We start from the raw sequence: 17,849 nt of genomic DNA, 5'->3' as shown, positions 1-17,849 counted from the left end.
AGGGGAAGAACTTAAGTGTGTAGTGAGATTGTAACAAGGGCGTGGTGAGCTTGAACCTGCTTACGTCACAAGTTACTTTTTGGACCCAACATTCAATAGGAAAATTCAACTGCAGTAGCCACCGTTCAACCTGAAGAGGGCAGCACTTAGACGTTTTTACACCATATATTGTAGTATTGAAACATTTTATATCCAAATGTCAAAAAACTTACTAAAATCAATGAACAGCACTAATAAAGCATCATTCTTACAGATCATTAACTAAAAAAAGTTGGTTAAGGGTTTAGTTACTCTTTAAAAGAGTTCATGTTCGCGTCTTTTTGGCTATGCTCATACGTCAAAATCGCTGTCTCATTGAGTGCCACAGTAAAACACTTGGTTGCTTTTATGTGAAACCAACTACTAGTCTGTGAGACCAGATAAAACCAGCCATTATAACTATGAATATCTATCTTCAATCCCTCGTTAGCATGTCCCAAAAAAACAATTACCATATTTAGGTTAACATTACAAGAAAGACATGAAACAAAGACAAAAAATGTGTTGGTTACTGTTGGTTGCTGCTTATTATTTAAAAACATGAAAACACACCAATAATGAATTAGATTTTTTACTTTGCCTTGTTTAATCAGACATTATATAAAAAACAAGACACCTCTCTTGAAACTGAGAGACACAATAACATCACATAACCTGAAACAAATTCAAGTAAAACTGCAGATTAAAGTTTAGAGATAACAAGCACATCATAAAACCCACATTTATAAAGAAAGTTTTCTGGCCTGACCACAAAACATGTATGTATGACTTTTCAGAATAACCTATGAGGAAAGTATAAAAATTACTCCAGGCCTTATTCAACCATTTTTTTACTTTTTGTTTAACTTTAAAACATCAGTGCACTTTGTTTTGCCTTAAAATGTACAAAAAAATATAGTTTTTAGTAAGGCATGTTAAATAATTTCCTAATTAAACTAAGGCCTAGTTCTGGCTTAAGCTAATCTCTGTCCGGGAAACCACCCCAGATGTGTCATCTTGACTATTTTGTACAATGTCTTTTTTTATGAGCTAACAGAAAAATCCATGTGCTGAAATTCATCCCACATGAAGAGCAACTGTATGTCTTCTCTCCAGTTTGCACACTCGGCTGTGTTTTTAGGATTTCTGAAGCAGGACGACTCTGAATCTCTGAGCCCAATTCTGAACCCTTGTCAGGTTTGATTTCAGTACAAAATTGCTGGTGTTGCTTAACATTATTGATTTCTCGGTGCTGTTTTAAATTATTTAACTGTTTTTCATTTTCTTCAGTGTGATTCAGCTGATGATGTTTTATGACATTTTTCATCGTTAGAAACGTCTTGCCACATTCTGGAGCCTGTAATCTTTCTTCATGGTGATTTTTTAAATGAGTCCTCAGATCTTTTAGACAGGCAAAAGTCTCCGGACACTGATGACGACAAACATAAGGCTTCTCTCCAGTGTGAAGTCTTATGTGACTCTTTAAGATTTCTTCATGTGCACATTTTCTTCCACACACGGAGCAGGTGAAAGGCTCTCCGGTGTGATTGACTTTGTGTCTATTAAGCTCTTCCATGTTTCTGAAACTTGTCCCGCATGTATGACATAAAAAACTGTTTTCTGTAGTGTGAACTCTTAAGTGATTATTGAGGCTCATTTTCTTTGTGAAACCCTTTCCACAGTGATGGCAGATGAAACGTCTTTGTCCGGCGTGACTTTGCACGTGACTATCGAGCGTTTCTTTCTGTCTAAAACTCTTTCCACAGTGATGGCAGATAAAAGGTCTCTCTCCGGTGTGCATTCGCAGGTGATAATTGAGCGTTACTTTGTGACTAAAACTCCTTCCACAGAGATGGCAGGTGAAAGGTCTCTCTCCGGTGTGAGCTCGCATATGACCATTGAGCATTGATTTTCGTCTGAATCTCTTTCCACAGTGATTGCAGGTGAAAGGAGTCGCTCCACTGTGAATTTGCACGTGACTATTAAGCGTTACTTTCTGTCTAAAACTCTTTCCACATTGATGGCAGATAAAAGGCCTCTCTCCGGTGTGAATTCGCATGTGATCAGTGAGCGATATTTTCTGTCTAAAACTCTTTCCACATTGATGGCAAACAAAAGGTCTCTCTCCGGTGTGAGCTCGCATGTGACTATTGAGCGTTTGTTTTTGTGTAAAATTCTTTCCACAGTGATTACAGGTGAAAGGAGTCTCTCCTGTGTGAGTTCTCATGTGTCTTTTCAGGTTTACTTTTTGAGTAAATCTCTTACCACATTGCTCACAAGAAAAGGGAGTCTCTCCTGTGTGAATCCTCATATGGTTTTTCAGGTTTATTTTTTGAGTAAATCTCCTACCACATTGCTCACAAGAAAAGGGAGTCTCTCCTGTGTGAATCCTCATATGGTTTTTCAGGTTTATTTTTTGAGTAAATCTCCTACCACATTGCTGACAAGACAAAGGAGTCTCTTCAGTGTGACTTCTCTCATGGCGAGCAAGATACACTTTAAGTCTGAAACTTTTATTGCAATAATGGCAATTGAAGGTTTGTTTGTTTTCTGTCCCTTTTGGCAAAACAGTATTTTCACTCTGTGAGCACTTGACAGATTTTTCTTCGTCGGTTATCAAATTCTGAGGTTTCTGATCTTGATGTCCCTCCACAACAGCAATTTTGTCAACGTCCACTTTTAGGTCTAAAATGAACATAAAAAATATTGTAACAATTAAAGACCACGAAAGGTGAATAAAATATACAACCCCTATCAAATGACACAACGTCATTAAACTTTGATGTGCTAAATACTGCAATTCTTACATTAATGCCTTTAATTCTGGTACATTGAGCCACCAAAATTCTACTGTTGCTGATGATAAAAGATTAGGATTAAAAAAAACATTGCGAGATTAAAGCAATTAAAACTACAATGAAGTCATAGATTTTCAGAATAAAATCAACAATACAGGACGAAGTTGTGATATTTCAAGTGGAAAGTTGAAATTACAAAATTTTGTTGCAGAATTATTTGAAGAATAAAGTTGTAATTTTGGCATTAAAGGGATAGTTCGGCCAAAACCCATGATTTACTCACTCCCAAGCTGTCCGAGTTGCATATGTCTATCGTTTTTCAGACAAACACATTTTCGGATATTTTAGAAAATGATTTTGATCTTTCAGTTGATTAAATGCAATGCCACGGGGTCCACGACCCCCAAGTCCAAAAAAAGTGCGTCCATCCCTCACAAAACAAATCCAAACGGCTCCAGGATGATAAATAAAGGTCTTCTGAGGGTTATCCACGCGGTGTTGTTGTAGAAATATCCATATTTAAAACTTTATTAACGTAATTAACTACCTTACGGTAGCGCCGCCATCTTAGTCGCGTCTGCATTCAGGATGAGTGCTTACGCAGCCTACGGAAGCTACTGCTCTGTGCCCCCGCCCCCCGAATTTGTCATACGTCACTAAGAAAAGTGCATTCACTATGCTAATACTCTCTCCTGAATACAGAGGAGTCTAAGGGGCTGTCCACACGGAGACGCATATCACTGTATATGTATAAATTTGTTATCGTATTGGCGTTTCTTTCCACACGGATCCAGCGTTTTGGGAGACTGAATCCGCTATTTTTTGAAAACGGGTCCTAAAGTGGATAAATCTGAAACCGACACCCTTGCGGTTTCGTCTGTACAGCCAATCCGTATATTTGGTAAAGCGAAAACGTCATCACATCACGTTTCGGAAGCGTCACGCGTAACAGCAACAACAATAACGGCGGACTACGTGATTGTGTTCTTGCTACAGAAGCTACTAAAGCCTACTAGCTTTATTACAGCAAAATCTATTGCTTCTATGCAATTGTGGTGAGCAACAAGCGATAATGGACAACACCATACGTTGGTTATGCGCATGCTCAAAGTCTTCTTCTCCATGTATAGTGTATATCTGTGGCAGAATTACAGCGCCCCATACTGGTCCGTCATATATACTACATCGCTTTCAGTTTCGTGTTTACGGATTTTTTTTTTAGAGCAAGAGAAAAAAATGATCGGATAGGGAATGCACCGGCTTCGTGTGGACATAGCCTAAGATGGCGGCGCTACCGGAAGGTAGTTATTTACGTTAATAAAGTTTTAAATATGGATAGTTCCACAACAACACCGCGCGGACCACCCCCAGAAGACCTTTGTTTATCATCCTGGAGTCGTTTGGATTTATTTTGTGAAGGATGGACGCACTTTTTTTGGACTTGAAGGTTGTGGACCCCGTAACATTACATTTAATCAATTGAAAGATCTAAATCATTTTCTAAAATAACCGAAAATGTGTTTGTCTGAAAAACGATGGACATATGCAACTCGGACAGCTTGGGGGTGAGTAAATCATGGGTTTAATATCATTTTTGGCCGAACTATCCCTTTAATGTGTTTGGAGTAATGTGAACAAGCAGATCTGTGAAGAAGATACCAATTTCTGTACTCACCTTTTAATAAAATCATAGGCCTATACAGACAAGCAGATTAGCATGAACATTAATATTGTATTGCTAGGATTTAATTTCTATCAGGCATTTAAGTTTATATTATAGCAAACATACATCTCAGAGACGTCTGCGTTTACATCTGCAAGATGAATTGATTTTATTGTTTGCTCAACTGCAATGAGTCTCTGAGACGTTTCCTAAAAGATGTCATATAGACATATTGAAGACGTCTGCAAGGTGTTTTTTGATTTAGAATGAATGTAAAACAGCTCTTTATAAGACCATTATCAGATGTTTTTACAGATCTATTACAGACCTTTAGCAGACATCTCTCTTATGACTTACTATTCTCATAATTTTATTTATTTCGTTTTTTGTTATTTAGACTTATTTTGAGAACTGTGTGAAAACAAGTTTTTAGCGCATTAGACTAATATCACGTTGTTGTGATTATTTCGATCAAGGGATTAGAGCTGCGGCCCATATAAAACGTCCACGGGGACTGCAAGATTTTTTTATTAAATTGATTATATTGTTAAAAATATTTATTATAAAACGGCTCGTTCTGGTTCTTCATTCTGATTGGTTGAAACGCGTTCTAAGCCGTGATAAAATACCCGGTAACCCCACGGTTCAGACCGCATCACAAGTATCATTGCGCCACTGTTGCTGTGTACTGATTTATGAAAATAAACACCACAGTCTTTAATCATTTTTTAATTTTTCTACATTTGCACAATTATGGCGATATCCAGATAAATGTCAATAAATAAAACATTTCGTCAATAAAGAGAAAACATTCTCTGAAGTTTTTTTTGTCTTATTGATATTTCTGCTATTATCCACTAGAGGGCAATCTTACCCAACTTAAACACTGAGGCATTCACTCGACACAACAGCGTTGTGGTGGATTTAGCGTGACGTGTGTTTTGATCAGGCTCTGAATCTGATCTTTTACAAAGTTCTTCACAAAAATGGAATTATCTCCGCATTTAGCTGAAAATTTGAGAGGTGATAACTGATAAGACAACAAATGAAGGTAGGATGAAACGTTTTTTGATGTTGTTGGAAAGCGGATGGACTGTTCTTTCATTTGATATTTTATTTTTATTATGTTTATTTAAAGAAGATAATTTTTCTGTAAGACATTCAACTAAAACTGGGTGGCAACTTAAAAAAACGCTGACGGGGAAAAAGTTAAGCATGCTTCCAAGCATATTTGATCATCACTTCAACAGTTGCACGATATAAAGTTTAATGTATAAATTAGATGAATGTTGATTTATAAAAATAAACACCACAGTCTTAAATCATATTTTCATTGTATCTTTGCTGCATCTCTGTTGGTTGGGAACTGCGCTCTGTTTCAGCCACACTTGATTCTGAGGAACTACTTTGTTTGGCGGAAGAGTAATATTTATACTAATATAATTACAACTTATTTATGTTTTATTTTATAAAACCCCGCTAACGTTATGCATATGAAGTAACCGTTTTATAAACGCAATAAACCCCTCGAAGCGTTGGGCCACCAGTGCATTTTACAACAGCCAAGGGGGTCTAGGCACTCCGCGAACAACGCCCCTTAGCTGTTATAAAATGCACTGGTAACCCACTGCTTCTTGGGGTTTATTGCTTTATTATATTTACTTTTTTTTTTTTAAATGTAATGCTAAATTCTATAGTGCTGTTAAAATAAGCATCCAAGATATGTAATCATGCATGTTTCTATTCGCTGAATCACAACAAAATTTAAGTTTAAAAAAGACACCAACCTTTTTCTTCCTGATCATCTTCAGTTTTTATTTGGTATGGTTCTGTCACTTTAATGTCCTCAGTCTCCTCTTTAATAACCGCTGCCATCTGTAACACAGATCTCAGTTGTTTGTAGGTTTTCAATAACCTTTTGGTACGTTAAGTAATGGGAATAATCACTATAAACAAAAAAAACCTTTTCCCAATAACCCACAGAAAATACATGTCGAGGCATTTACACCAACTATGATCCGATTAATACAAGCACCGCAGTATTACATTTAAAAACGTTTGTGTTCATTTTAGAATAATATCGATGAGAGGTTTTAATGTCGCGAATTAGAGCAAGAGTATACAAACTATCTTGAGCAGTTTGTACCATTTAATCAACTTGCAAATGCTTAAGTTCTCAAAAACACAAACTTCAGCCCAAACACGAGCGCCCTGGGCCAACTTAAATGACGTCACACAGTCAGAGCAAAATAAAAGTCTTCAGCTCAAATGCACAACACTGCACTACTGCCATCTTTCGGAATTGTTTCCTTCCTGCAGTGCCTAATACGTCACATTTTCCTTATCAGTCCTGTTTTTAATAAAATTAAATAAACAACAAATATTCGCCACACCGCACACATAGATGCTTTGTATAGTAAAATTATTTTACTATGCAATAGTAAGATAGTCCTCCACATGTTAATCATCTTTTTGAAAGTGAAAACAGTCAAAGTTGTTAGCTGGCTAAACTTACTTTCAGGTACAAATATGTACAGCGAACAAAAAAAATGGGATTTAAAAAATATCATTTAAAAATGAAGGTTTGTTTTTATTTAAGTCTGGCCCTAAACAAGTTATTTTAAAATAAATATTTATAAAAAGTTTGGAAAACAGAATAAAAACAAGAGCTTCTAAAAAATATCCAGTTCATAAGTTACATACACCTTCTGCATCCTGTTCACCAGTGACTGTATGATGTTGAGATTCATCTGTTCTCAAAATCTTTTTTCTCAAAAGTCCTAAACATACCAACCTGATAGACCTTACAAATAATAACTTTACTTTAAACCATCGGTTAGCAGCATGTCCCAAAATAGGTTATCAGCAACTATTTATTACACTTATTAATGCCTAACAAATACTGACATATCTTAAAATAAGCCAGTGCCATTGTTTTGTCTCGAGATACACACAATAACATCGTTTCTAAGGCATGTTTATAAAATATGCTTAAGTATCTTAATTTAACCAGTCCTGGCTTTGCTCATCTTGTCTGTAAAACCAGGCCTCAGTTATGTACATTTAAGTAAAATGCCCTTAGTCCTTTTGCCACTGCCGCAGCACAGACCTTTGCACACCAATGTATTTTATTTGGTATTTTCTGGTATGATTCACCTTATTCAAATTTAAACTTTTATAAAGTTTGAATCAATACTCTGCAGAAAGATCAATAAACCAGAATTGAGGGCATTGCATATATGAACATTTGAAAAGGACCAGTAAAAAATGCAATGCACTTTCATCCATCTATACCTGAACTTAATGGTTGAATAATACACGTGTTACAAATAATCAGACCATCAAAGTTAAATATACTATTTAGGTCAACATTACAAAAAAAATTGAAACCAAGACATGTTTGACAATTTTTTTTTATCTAAAAACATGAAAACCAAAGATAGGTTGTTCATACTCATTTACCACAATGGATGTTATGATAACTGGGTATTTCAATCATTGTGCAATAAAGACCAGTGGCTCATATTATTATCAACATGTTAAATGCAACCCCAGGGGGGATACAATCCTCTACCAGAGCTACACCAAAGTCAAGGACGCGTATGTGTCTCGAAAACTGCCACACTGTAAAAAAAATTCCGTAGAAATTACAATGTTATTGCAGCTGGGTTGCCGGTAATTTACTGTAGATTTAAATGTATGTTATTTACTGGCAAGAGTTTGTTCAAAGTTAAATAAATATTAAATATTAACAAGTCTTTGTCTTTACAGAATAAAACTATACAATAACAGCCTCATGCAAAGCATTCTGGGAACCAGAAATCATCATCAACATTTTTCTGTTTTTAGCTTCAGATTTTGTTTCCCAGAATGTTTTGCTTGATGGTGTTTTTTTAGTTTTGCTCTGTAAAGACAAAGACTTGTGGATGTTTGATGTTCGTTTAGCTTTGAACAAAATGTTGCCAGCAAATAACATAAATTTAAATCTACGGTAAGTTACCGGCAACCCAGCTGCAATTTCTACGGATTTTTATTACAGTGCAGGTTTAGGGCAAAGCCGACCATAACTTGGTGTTGCTATGCCCCAAATATATCCCCCTGGTACAAAGACAGAAAGCCAGAACAGTCACTGTTAAAAAGATGACAAATGACGTGATTGATAGTCTGCAGGATGTATTTGAAAGAACGGACTGGGCGGTTTTGAGAACGCTGCAAAGGATATTAAAGAATTTACTGAGTCTGTTTGCGGATATATTAATTTTTGTACTGATGTTGCTGCTCCACAGAAAGGGGTTAAGTTGTATGCAAATTGTAAACCCTGGATGAATGATGAGATTAGAAGGTTAATAAGGGAAAAGAGAAAAATCTTTGCTAGGGGGGATAAAGAGTCATTGAAAAGGGTCCATAAAGAACTTAGAAAGGAAATTAATAAGGAGAAGTATAGGTATAAATGTGAAGTAGAGAAACATTTTAAAGAGAATGATATGAAGAAGGTGTGGGAAGGTATGAAGTTAATGAGTGGATACGTAGGTAAAGGGAAGCCTGATAGGAGTCAACTAAATGGCTCCATGCAATATGCAAATGAGTTGAATAGTTTTTATAATAGATTTGATAAAATGGACTTCTCTTAGAGAGCAGTTATTTAACAGTTTAGATAGCAGAAGATACACTTCAAACTAATGAGCATGACGTATATAACATGTTTAGGAAGTTAAAAGCTACAAAAGCGGCTGGTCCTGACCTAAGGTACTAAAAGGCTGTACTTTTCAGTTAGTTAGCATTTTCTCTACTTTGTTTAATTATTGTTTTTCTGTTAATGTTTTGCCTGATTTATGGAAGGAATCCTGTATCATACCGGTACCTAAAAAGAAAGTAGTGGAGGGTATGAATAATTTGAGATCGGTGGCCCTCACCTCAGTCACTATGAAAGTATGTGAAAAGATAGTTTTAAATAATTTAATGCCACATGTGGAGAAATATCTTGATCCCTGTCAGTTTGCATACCAGAAAGGTAAGGCGGCAGAAGACATTGTTTGTATATAAAGGCACCTCTCTAGAAACTGGATTCGGAAAGACATTACATAACCTGAAACAAATTCAAGTGAAATGGCAGATGAAAGATTAGGGATAATGAGCACATAAACACATTAGAGAAGAAACAGAAACCTACATTTAGAATGACTTTTTTGCCTCATCACAAAACATTCACATTGAAGAATTTGAACTGTGGCGGAAAAACGCGCAGCTTTAACCAATCAGGAGCTTGCTCTAGTGACGTGATTACAGGAAGCGAGCGGAGTCGCAGAAGCCCCTCCCATGACGGGAATTTCCACGTGAATGTCTCGATGACTAGAAATTCACGCACGAATGAAGCGAGTAGCAAGCAGCAAACTAGGCGCGGTAGACGCAATTTTACGCCTCAAACGCGGATGATGTGAACCCACGGTAAAGCCCGGGATACACTGCACGATTTTTGCCCTCCTATAAGATCACATTACCTTATTACACTGTGCGACATGTATCGTTTAAACTCAGGTACGAGAGGCATGTAGACTATGATGATGACACGGAAGCTTCGGCAGCAGCGTCACACGTTGCGCAACGTCACCAGCAAGCGCTCGTGGTAAACAAATACCGGTATGCAGGTCGTAGCAGCAAACACACTGTGCGGTGATCATGCCGAATTTCTGACACTGTCAGAAATTCGGCATGCAATCTTTGGACGGAAGATCAGGAAAACGGCTGTCTTTGAACCTCTCTCACTGTAAAGCCCGGAATACACTGCACGATAATTGGCTGTCCCAGACGAAAGATTGCCATCGTGAAACTATCGTCGCGATTTCTGTGATCGTGGCTCTCCATCGGTGGTCCTATGTCGTACAGTGAGAGAGGTTAAAAGACGGCCGTTTTCCTGGTCTTGCGTCCAAAGATAGCCTACGATAGTTTCCTGGCAGTGTCAGAAATTCGCCATGATCACCGCACAGTGTGTTTGCTGCTACGACCTGCGCGCCGGTATTTGTTTACCACGAGCGCATGCTGGTGACGTTGCGCAATGTGTGACGCTGCTGCGGAAGCTTCCGTGCCATCATCGTACAGTCTACACGCCTCTCGTACCCGAGTTTAAACGATACATGTCGCACAGTGTGATAAGGTAATGATCTTATAAGAGGACAAAAATCGTGCAGTGTATTCCGGGCTTAAGACATAGGACCACCGATGAAGAGCCACGATCACAGAAATCGCGCCAATTGTTTCACGTTGGCAATCTTTCGTCTGGGACAGCCAATAATCGTGCAGTGTATCCCGTTAAGCCCGGAATACACTGCACGATTTTTGTCCTCTTATAAGATCATTACCTTATCACACTGTGCGACATGTATCGTTTAAACTTGGGTACGAGAGGCATGTAGACTGTACGATGATGACACGGAAGCTTCGGCGGCTGCGTCACACGTTGCGCAACGTCACCAGCATGCGCTCGTGGTAAACAAATACCGGCGCGCAGGTCGTAGCAGCAAACACACTGTGCGGTGATCATGCCGAATTTCTGACACTGCCAGAAAACTATCGTAGGCTATCTTTGGACGCAAGACCGGGAAAACGGCCGTCTTTGAACCTCTCTCACTGTACGACATAGGACCACCGATGGAGAGCCACGATAACAGAAATCGCGACGATAGTTTCAAGATGGATATCTTTCATCTGGGACAGCCAATTATCGTGCAGTGTATTCCGGGCTTTAAGGGGGCACACACACGCGGCAAGCGTTCTCAAATAGAGGGCGTCAGCGCCAAAGCGAGTTGAAAATAATTTTTGATATTTTTAGAATGCCGCGTTGGACAGCGAGTGGAAAAGAGGAGGAAATCAACAAGGTTGAAATTTCGTGCAGTTTTAGACGTTGTGCAACCCGCCAGTTGTAATTCATTCCGCATGTTTCTATGGAAATGTATTTTTAAAATGGCATCGGTATGTAGTGGAGAGCGAGGACGAAAGTAACAATTTTCAGAAAAAAACGTAATTTTAAAAGATAATGTTTTAGGTCCCGTTCCACGAAACCTTCTTAGCTCTACGTCATTCTTAAGTTGTACCTTATCGTTAATACGCGTTTCCAAATAAATCAAGTAAAAATCGCATGCCACGGGAGCAAATTCAGCAGACTTTGCAAAGTAAATTTCAATGGAAAAGCCCCGAAATTTATCAGATGGCGGCTTCTCTTTTTTTCTGCATAGTAGCTGTTGTAGGCTAGATATGTTTCGCGTGTTGTGCCTTTATAGGTAAATCCACCCTAGTTGTGGAGTAAATAAAGACACTATGGTGCTCAAACTGTTTTGCATCTGTTCTAATATACCCAATTATTTCAAAATCATCATAGTTGATTTCCCTTATTATGATTAATAATGTTAATTCCACTTTCCATCAAAGTTTTTAGATGTTTTATAACTTTGAGGCAACTGCATGCCATATTCTTCATAAACATGATTCGAAAGAAACCGCTCCACTTGATTACTGCTTGTCAGTGGCGGCTCGTGACTGCTCTTCCGAGGGGCGCAAATTCAAAATAAGTGTTCGGAGTGTCCCGTGTGTAGCTCGTGTTTTCAAAATTTGTGTTTGTTGCGTCATGTGAACCACGTGCATCACGTGTTTTATTAAAATAAGTGCCTGCTGCACACACATCAAAACCGTTTATGATAAAAGAGACACTGCATTGGAGCAGGTTACGCATGATACGTTTGGACAGGAAGTTGCGGGTTTAGCACGGGTTTGATATGAAATCAAATATCCAAGGTTGGATTTAGTTGTTTGCAATTTGAAATATTTTTACCAAAGTCCTAATAATTTAAATAAATTTGAGCTTTTTCTGAAATGCTTCTTAAGAAACAGCGCTCTCTCATAATGCAACAAAGTACCTATTGCATAAAGTAAACAATTGATTGTCAAGTGGTCGATATCAACCGTTTCAGCACCATCGCTATGGACAGCACCTGGTAACGTTGTACGTAAGAAAGTATACCTTAAGAAACCCGCAAAAGAACAGTTCGGGAAACACGCCTACAAAAGGTATAAATGTAGTAAGGGTTTAACTTAAGAGTCTTCGTAGCGCGCTGAGAGACAATGTTATCGGGAAACGCAGCCTTGGACAGATCAATATTTTTGTTAGGATGTCAGGGCTCTATGTAAATCGCTTTGTTACTTTCGTCCCACGTTACTTTGCCCCAGTTCTCCCCTACTCCTTGATAATATTATTTACAAGTACAACTTGTAACAACTTGTTTTTTATAGACCTTTGAAAAAAAAGAGTGAAAACAAAGAACTATTAGAATAATACATTTATCAGTTTCTGACCAAATACAAAAAAATAAACACATCAAGATGTTGTGGTATCTACCAGCAGGATTTACATTACTGGACTGTTCTTCAGACCTACACTTAATTGTCATTGTTGAATGAGAACAGACATCAGATGTGTCATCTTGACTATTTTGTACAATGTCTTTTTTTATGAGCCAACAGAAAAATTGATGTGCTGAAATTCATCCCACACGAAGAGCAACTGTATGTCTTCTCTCCAGTTTGCACACTCTCGTGTGTTTTTAGGATTTCTGAAGCAGGATGACTCTGAACCGCTGACCCCAATTCTGAGCCCTTAGAAATCTGCTGATGTTGTGTTTTGTAGATTGCTATAGTGGATGCATCACTGCCATGTCTATTCTGGTGTTTTTCAAAATTTTTGAGAAACTTGAAAGACTTTCCACACAAACCACACACGTAAGATTTCACTTTATCTGCGTGACTTTCCATGTGTGTTGTTAGTTGCGAGCGTGAGCCAAATTTTTTCGAACATTTATCACAATTGAACAGTTTCTCATTTTCTTCAGAGTGAACCAGCAGATGTTTGGTCAAATTCCTCATCTTTACATACGTCTTGCCACATTCGAGACACTGTAATCCTTCTTCATCATCATGATTTTTTAAATGAGTCCTCAGATCTTTTATATAGTAAAAACTCTCCGGACATTGAAGACAAGCGAAAGGCTTTTGTCCAGTGTGACATCTTATGTGATTCTTAAAGTTCCCTTGCTGGCCAAATTGATTTCCACACGCGGGGCATGTAAAACTCTTCTCTCCAGTGTGAAATCTTACGTGAGTCACGAAGCTTCCTTTATTTGCGAAACCTTCTCCACATTGTGGGCACGTGAAATGTTTCTTCTCGGTCTGAAACATCATGTGACGCTCCAAGTTTCTATCTGAAGTGAAAGTATTATTGCACAGGGTGCAGTTGAATGGCTGCTCTCTGATGTGGATTATTTGGTGTCTATTAAGCTCTGTTATGCTTCTGAAATTTCTCCCGCATTTAAAGCATTTTTCTCTAGTGTGGATTTTTAAGTGATTCGTGAGTGTTAATTTCTGTCGAAAACTCTTTTTACATTGAAGGCAGGTGAAAGGTTTTTCTCCAGTGTGAATTTCCAGGTGACTTATGAGCCTTGGTTTTTGTGAGAAACCCTTTCCACAGTAATAGCAGGGGAATGGGTGTTCTCCAGTATGAGTACACATATGTCTTTTCAGGCTGTGTTTTTTAGTGAAACCCCTTCCACATAGTTCGCATTTGAAAGGGGTCTCTCCTGTGTGAATTCTCATATGACTACAAAGGTTTCCTTTTTGAGTAAATCTCTTACCACATTGCTGACAAGAGAAAGGAGTCTCTCCAGTGTGACTTCTCAAATGGAGAGTAAGACGCACATTATATTTGAAACTTTTATTGCAGTAATGGCAGGTTTTGGATCCTGCTTTTCTGATCCTTTTTGGCAAAATAGTATTTTCACTCTGTAAGCAATTGACAGTTTTCTCTCCTGTAATCAAATTCTGAGGATTCTGATGTTGATGTGCCTCCACGTCGGCGAGTTTGTCAACGTCCACTTTTATGTCTAAAATAAACATTAAAATAATTAATTTGACAAATAAAGAATGCAAAAGTAAGTAAAAATTACAGAAAAACTGTAAGGAGGATATTTCAAGAGTAAAGTCAAAATTATGAAAATAAAGTTGCATCAATATGAGAATAATTTTAAGAATAAAGTTTGACCCTTAACTGTCACAAAGCCCACTTATTGAGTGGGGGTGAAAAGTGATATGCACATCCAAATTAATATAACTATGACATTATTTGGTCTTAATGTCTAATCTTGGTCTCTTTTTAAAGAAAACACTGAAGGGAAATTACTGTCCCTGCATTATTATTATTACAGGTTTTTAGGGGCCCATATCTGTTTTTCAAAATAACCCTCACCATCTCACTTTTTGAAATATGAAAACTACATTCTTTACAATGATATACAAGTTATCAAGATTTTTAAAGATTTATAAAAGGAAATTTATGTTATAAACATGTAATACCAAGTGGGACCCAGGGGTCGATGCAAGCATTTAAAAAAAACTGTGTGAAAATAGAAAAATGTATTTAAGAGCATGTGTGTGAAGATTACTTTTGAAGTTTAGCAATGGCAGACAGTCCAGAAACACAGTCAATTAAAAAAAAGACGGGGGCGTTTCTCATTACCAAGAACACCAAGTTTGGACTTGTAAGTTCAGATTAAGAAGAATGACCTCCAGAGGACGCAAGTCCGGTCATATCGCAAATGGAACAACAAAGTATTGAGGTTGTCATAAAGTCTAACCAATACATGCCACCCTGGCATTCCTTATTTTAATGTATTTTTTACAATGAAACAAAATGTTATATAAAATGCAAAACCCCTGCTTGTTTTCCATTTGAAAATATAAATACTTGGGCAACATATGCATACACTGGTTAACCTTAAATTAATTTTTTACTAAATAAAATAAGCTCATTTATTTTACTTCTATAAAACGTTTGTACAACATGAAATAACTGTTAGAGTTAAGTAATAATTTATTAATTTTATTATTAAGTAATAATTTGGGGGAAATATATTTTTCTTGGTTTATTTTTTTTTACCACGGTAAGATGTGCTCACGCACACACACGTGTGTGATTAAAACAATTTGAGGTCACCTTCTCTACACATCGTGACAGTGTGTAACAATAAATCAAGATCAAGCTAGTATGGTGTCGATAAAATTAAGGTTTTAGTTCAGTACAACCAATTGAATGAAATTCAATGGTAAATGAATAAAGGGTACATTTAAAATGAACACATTTATATAAAAAAAAACAAGTTTTAAACAATTTTAATTTTAATTTTAATTTTCAGCAAAGTATGTTTTAATATTTTCAAGTTTTAGTGCATCACAGTAAATGTTGTGTTGATTATTTAGATCAAGGGGATTTTATCCAGGGAGATGCAGCCCACAAAAAAAAACTTTTATGGGGACTGCAATTTAAACAAATGAATATTTAATCAACTTACTGCATTCTTAAAATATTTATATGTAAACTAAGTATTTTGAACATTAATGAAATGCTAAATACTGAAACGATGTTGTTGTGGCAAGCGTGATAGACCAAAATCATGTAAACAAACATATTTCTCTTCCCTGAATGTCAACAAAATTTAAGTTTAAAAAAGACACCAACCTTTTTCTTCCTGATCATCTTCAGTCTTTATTTGGTATGGTTCTGTAAGTATAATGTCCTCAGTCTCCTCTTTAATAACCGCTGCCATCTGTAACACAGATCTCATGTTTTGAGGTTTTCAACAACCTTTTGGCATGTTAAGTATAATGGGAATAATCACTGTAAACAAAAAACGACAAATAACGGTTTCCCAATAATCCACAGAAAATAAATGATGAGCCATTTACACAAACTATGATCTCATACAAGCACCACAGTATTACATTTAAACATGTTTACATTCATTTTACAATAATATCGATCAAAGGTTTCAGTGACGATGTCGTGAATTGGAGCAAGGTTATAAAACTATCTGAGTCGGGTTGCACCGTTTAACCAACTTTTGAATGCTTAAATGCTCAAAAATACAAACCTTTTCTGAACCGAAGTACAATCGCACTGAGTCTAGTGATGGGCGATTTCTTCTTCTTCTTTCTTTAAATTTGTTTCTCCTCCTTCTTCTTCTTGTACTGTTTATTGGCGGTTGACAAGCCAACTTATAGTGTATTACCGCCACCAACTGGACTGGAGTGTGGAACATTATATAGAAAGGAGTACAGTTTTAGAAAGAAAAAGAGAAAAAAAACTTTGTTAATAGTTATATTCTACAATCTAATCTTGTGCTTTTGAGATATCTAATTAATTCAGTTTGCACTATGGATTTTCCTGTACAATTAAGTAAATCAAAAAGGATGACATTGTTATTACCAAAGCTTCTCATTTTATTTAATAATTCTTCTCTCTCTCTCTATTATATTCCTCACATTTCATTATTACATGCTCAACAGTCTCAGGCCACAAACTTTAAGGTGCATTATCGCCACCTACTGTATTGGAATATGGACCAGACTTTCCACATTTTTTTAACAAAAAAAGCAAGCAAACAAACAAATAAAAACCCAACAAAACAAAAACAAAACAAAACAGGAGGAAACACATATATGTATTCACTCACAAAATTCTCCTAATCAGCCCTGTTGTCTTGAGATAAAGAAATACACTTTCTAATCCATTCTCAATTATTTTTAAGCTTAAGTTCAACCACTCCGATCTTTCTAAGTTCATTCATCATTATTTCTTGTCGATTAGTATACTTTTGACACACACAAATAACATGTTCAACTGATTTCTCTATTCCACAGTGCTCACCTTTTCCTGTTGGATGTTTATTTATTAATTTTAAGGTTTTATTCAACATAGTATGTCCCAGCCTTAATCTAGTTTCCTCTTTTGTGCTTCTTTTGCTTATAATAGGCTTTATGCCGAACTGTACTACTCCCTGAACTTCAGCCAGCTACTTGTTTCCTGTCTGCCATTATTGTTGTTGTGACTACTGAGGTCAGGCACACCTGGATTAATCAGTTTGTCCAATAATGGCAGACAGGAAACAAGGAGCTGGCTGAAGTTCAGGAATTAGTGCAGCTGGGCATAAAGCCTATTGGCGATTTCTACTGCTGCTTTTCATCATGTAGTGGCGGGTGACAAAACAATGATGTATTACCGCCACCAACTGGCCTGGAGTGAGGAGCATTATAAAGAAACCAGTACAGTACTAACTCTCTCTCTCTCTCTATTTATATATATATTCTACCATACAATATTGTGTTTTTGAGATAACCAAGTAATTCCCTTTGTACTTTGGATTGTATGGATTAGTGGAATTGTAAAGCCAATATCTGCATGTTTCAATGCCTGTTTATTTGTCCACCTTTTCATTGCCTTCTACACCTACAAAGAAATCTCAAGACTATGACCATATTTTGAATTCTATCGAGAT

At 36.9% G+C, this 17,849-nt stretch overlaps 1 protein-coding gene across 4 annotated transcripts; it reads right to left on the bottom strand.

Annotated features, from left to right (window-relative positions):
* Positions 1-596: 596 nt before the first annotated feature.
* On the bottom strand, positions 597-16,651 carry LOC129441423 (uncharacterized). Of its 4 annotated transcripts, none has more exons than XM_073871798.1 (3): positions 16,446-16,651; positions 16,034-16,121; positions 597-2,703 (listed from the first exon to the last, which is right to left on the bottom strand). In XM_073871798.1, exons 1-3 carry the CDS (start codon positions 16,611-16,613, stop codon positions 1,040-1,042), a joined length of 1,920 nt encoding a protein of 639 aa, XP_073727899.1. In that variant the 5' UTR covers positions 16,614-16,651; the 3' UTR covers positions 597-1,039. The 4 variants fall into 4 exon arrangements, with proteins under 4 accessions (XP_073727899.1, XP_073727905.1, XP_073727902.1 ...); XM_073871804.1 differs by lacking the exons at positions 16,034-16,121; positions 16,446-16,651 and adding exons at positions 6,267-6,354; positions 6,670-6,786; XM_073871801.1 differs by lacking the exons at positions 16,034-16,121; positions 16,446-16,651 and adding exons at positions 6,267-6,354; positions 6,626-6,733.
* Between the last annotated feature and the right edge of the window lie 1,198 nt (positions 16,652-17,849).

Source organism: Misgurnus anguillicaudatus, chromosome 2 (assembly GCF_027580225.2).
Source record: "Misgurnus anguillicaudatus chromosome 2, ASM2758022v2, whole genome shotgun sequence".
NCBI classification, from domain to species: domain Eukaryota; kingdom Metazoa; phylum Chordata; class Actinopteri; order Cypriniformes; family Cobitidae; genus Misgurnus; species Misgurnus anguillicaudatus.
The sequence above is the reverse complement of the archived record's forward strand: the minus strand, read 5'-3'. Positions and strand labels throughout refer to the sequence as shown.

Excerpts from the sequence above, each read along its gene's own strand:
- LOC129441423 (XM_073871798.1), bottom strand. The coding sequence starts at position 16,613 with ATGTTCCACACTCCAGTCCAGTTGGTGGCGGTAATACACTATAAGTTG. Across the intron at positions 16,122-16,445 it reads TGTACTTCGGTTCAGAAAAG|ATGGCAGCGGTTATTAAAGA; the intron begins GTTTGTATTTTT and ends TCTGTGTTACAG. Across the intron at positions 2,704-16,033 it reads AGATGATCAGGAAGAAAAAG|ACCTAAAAGTGGACGTTGAC; the intron begins GTTGGTGTCTTT and ends TGTTCATTTTAG.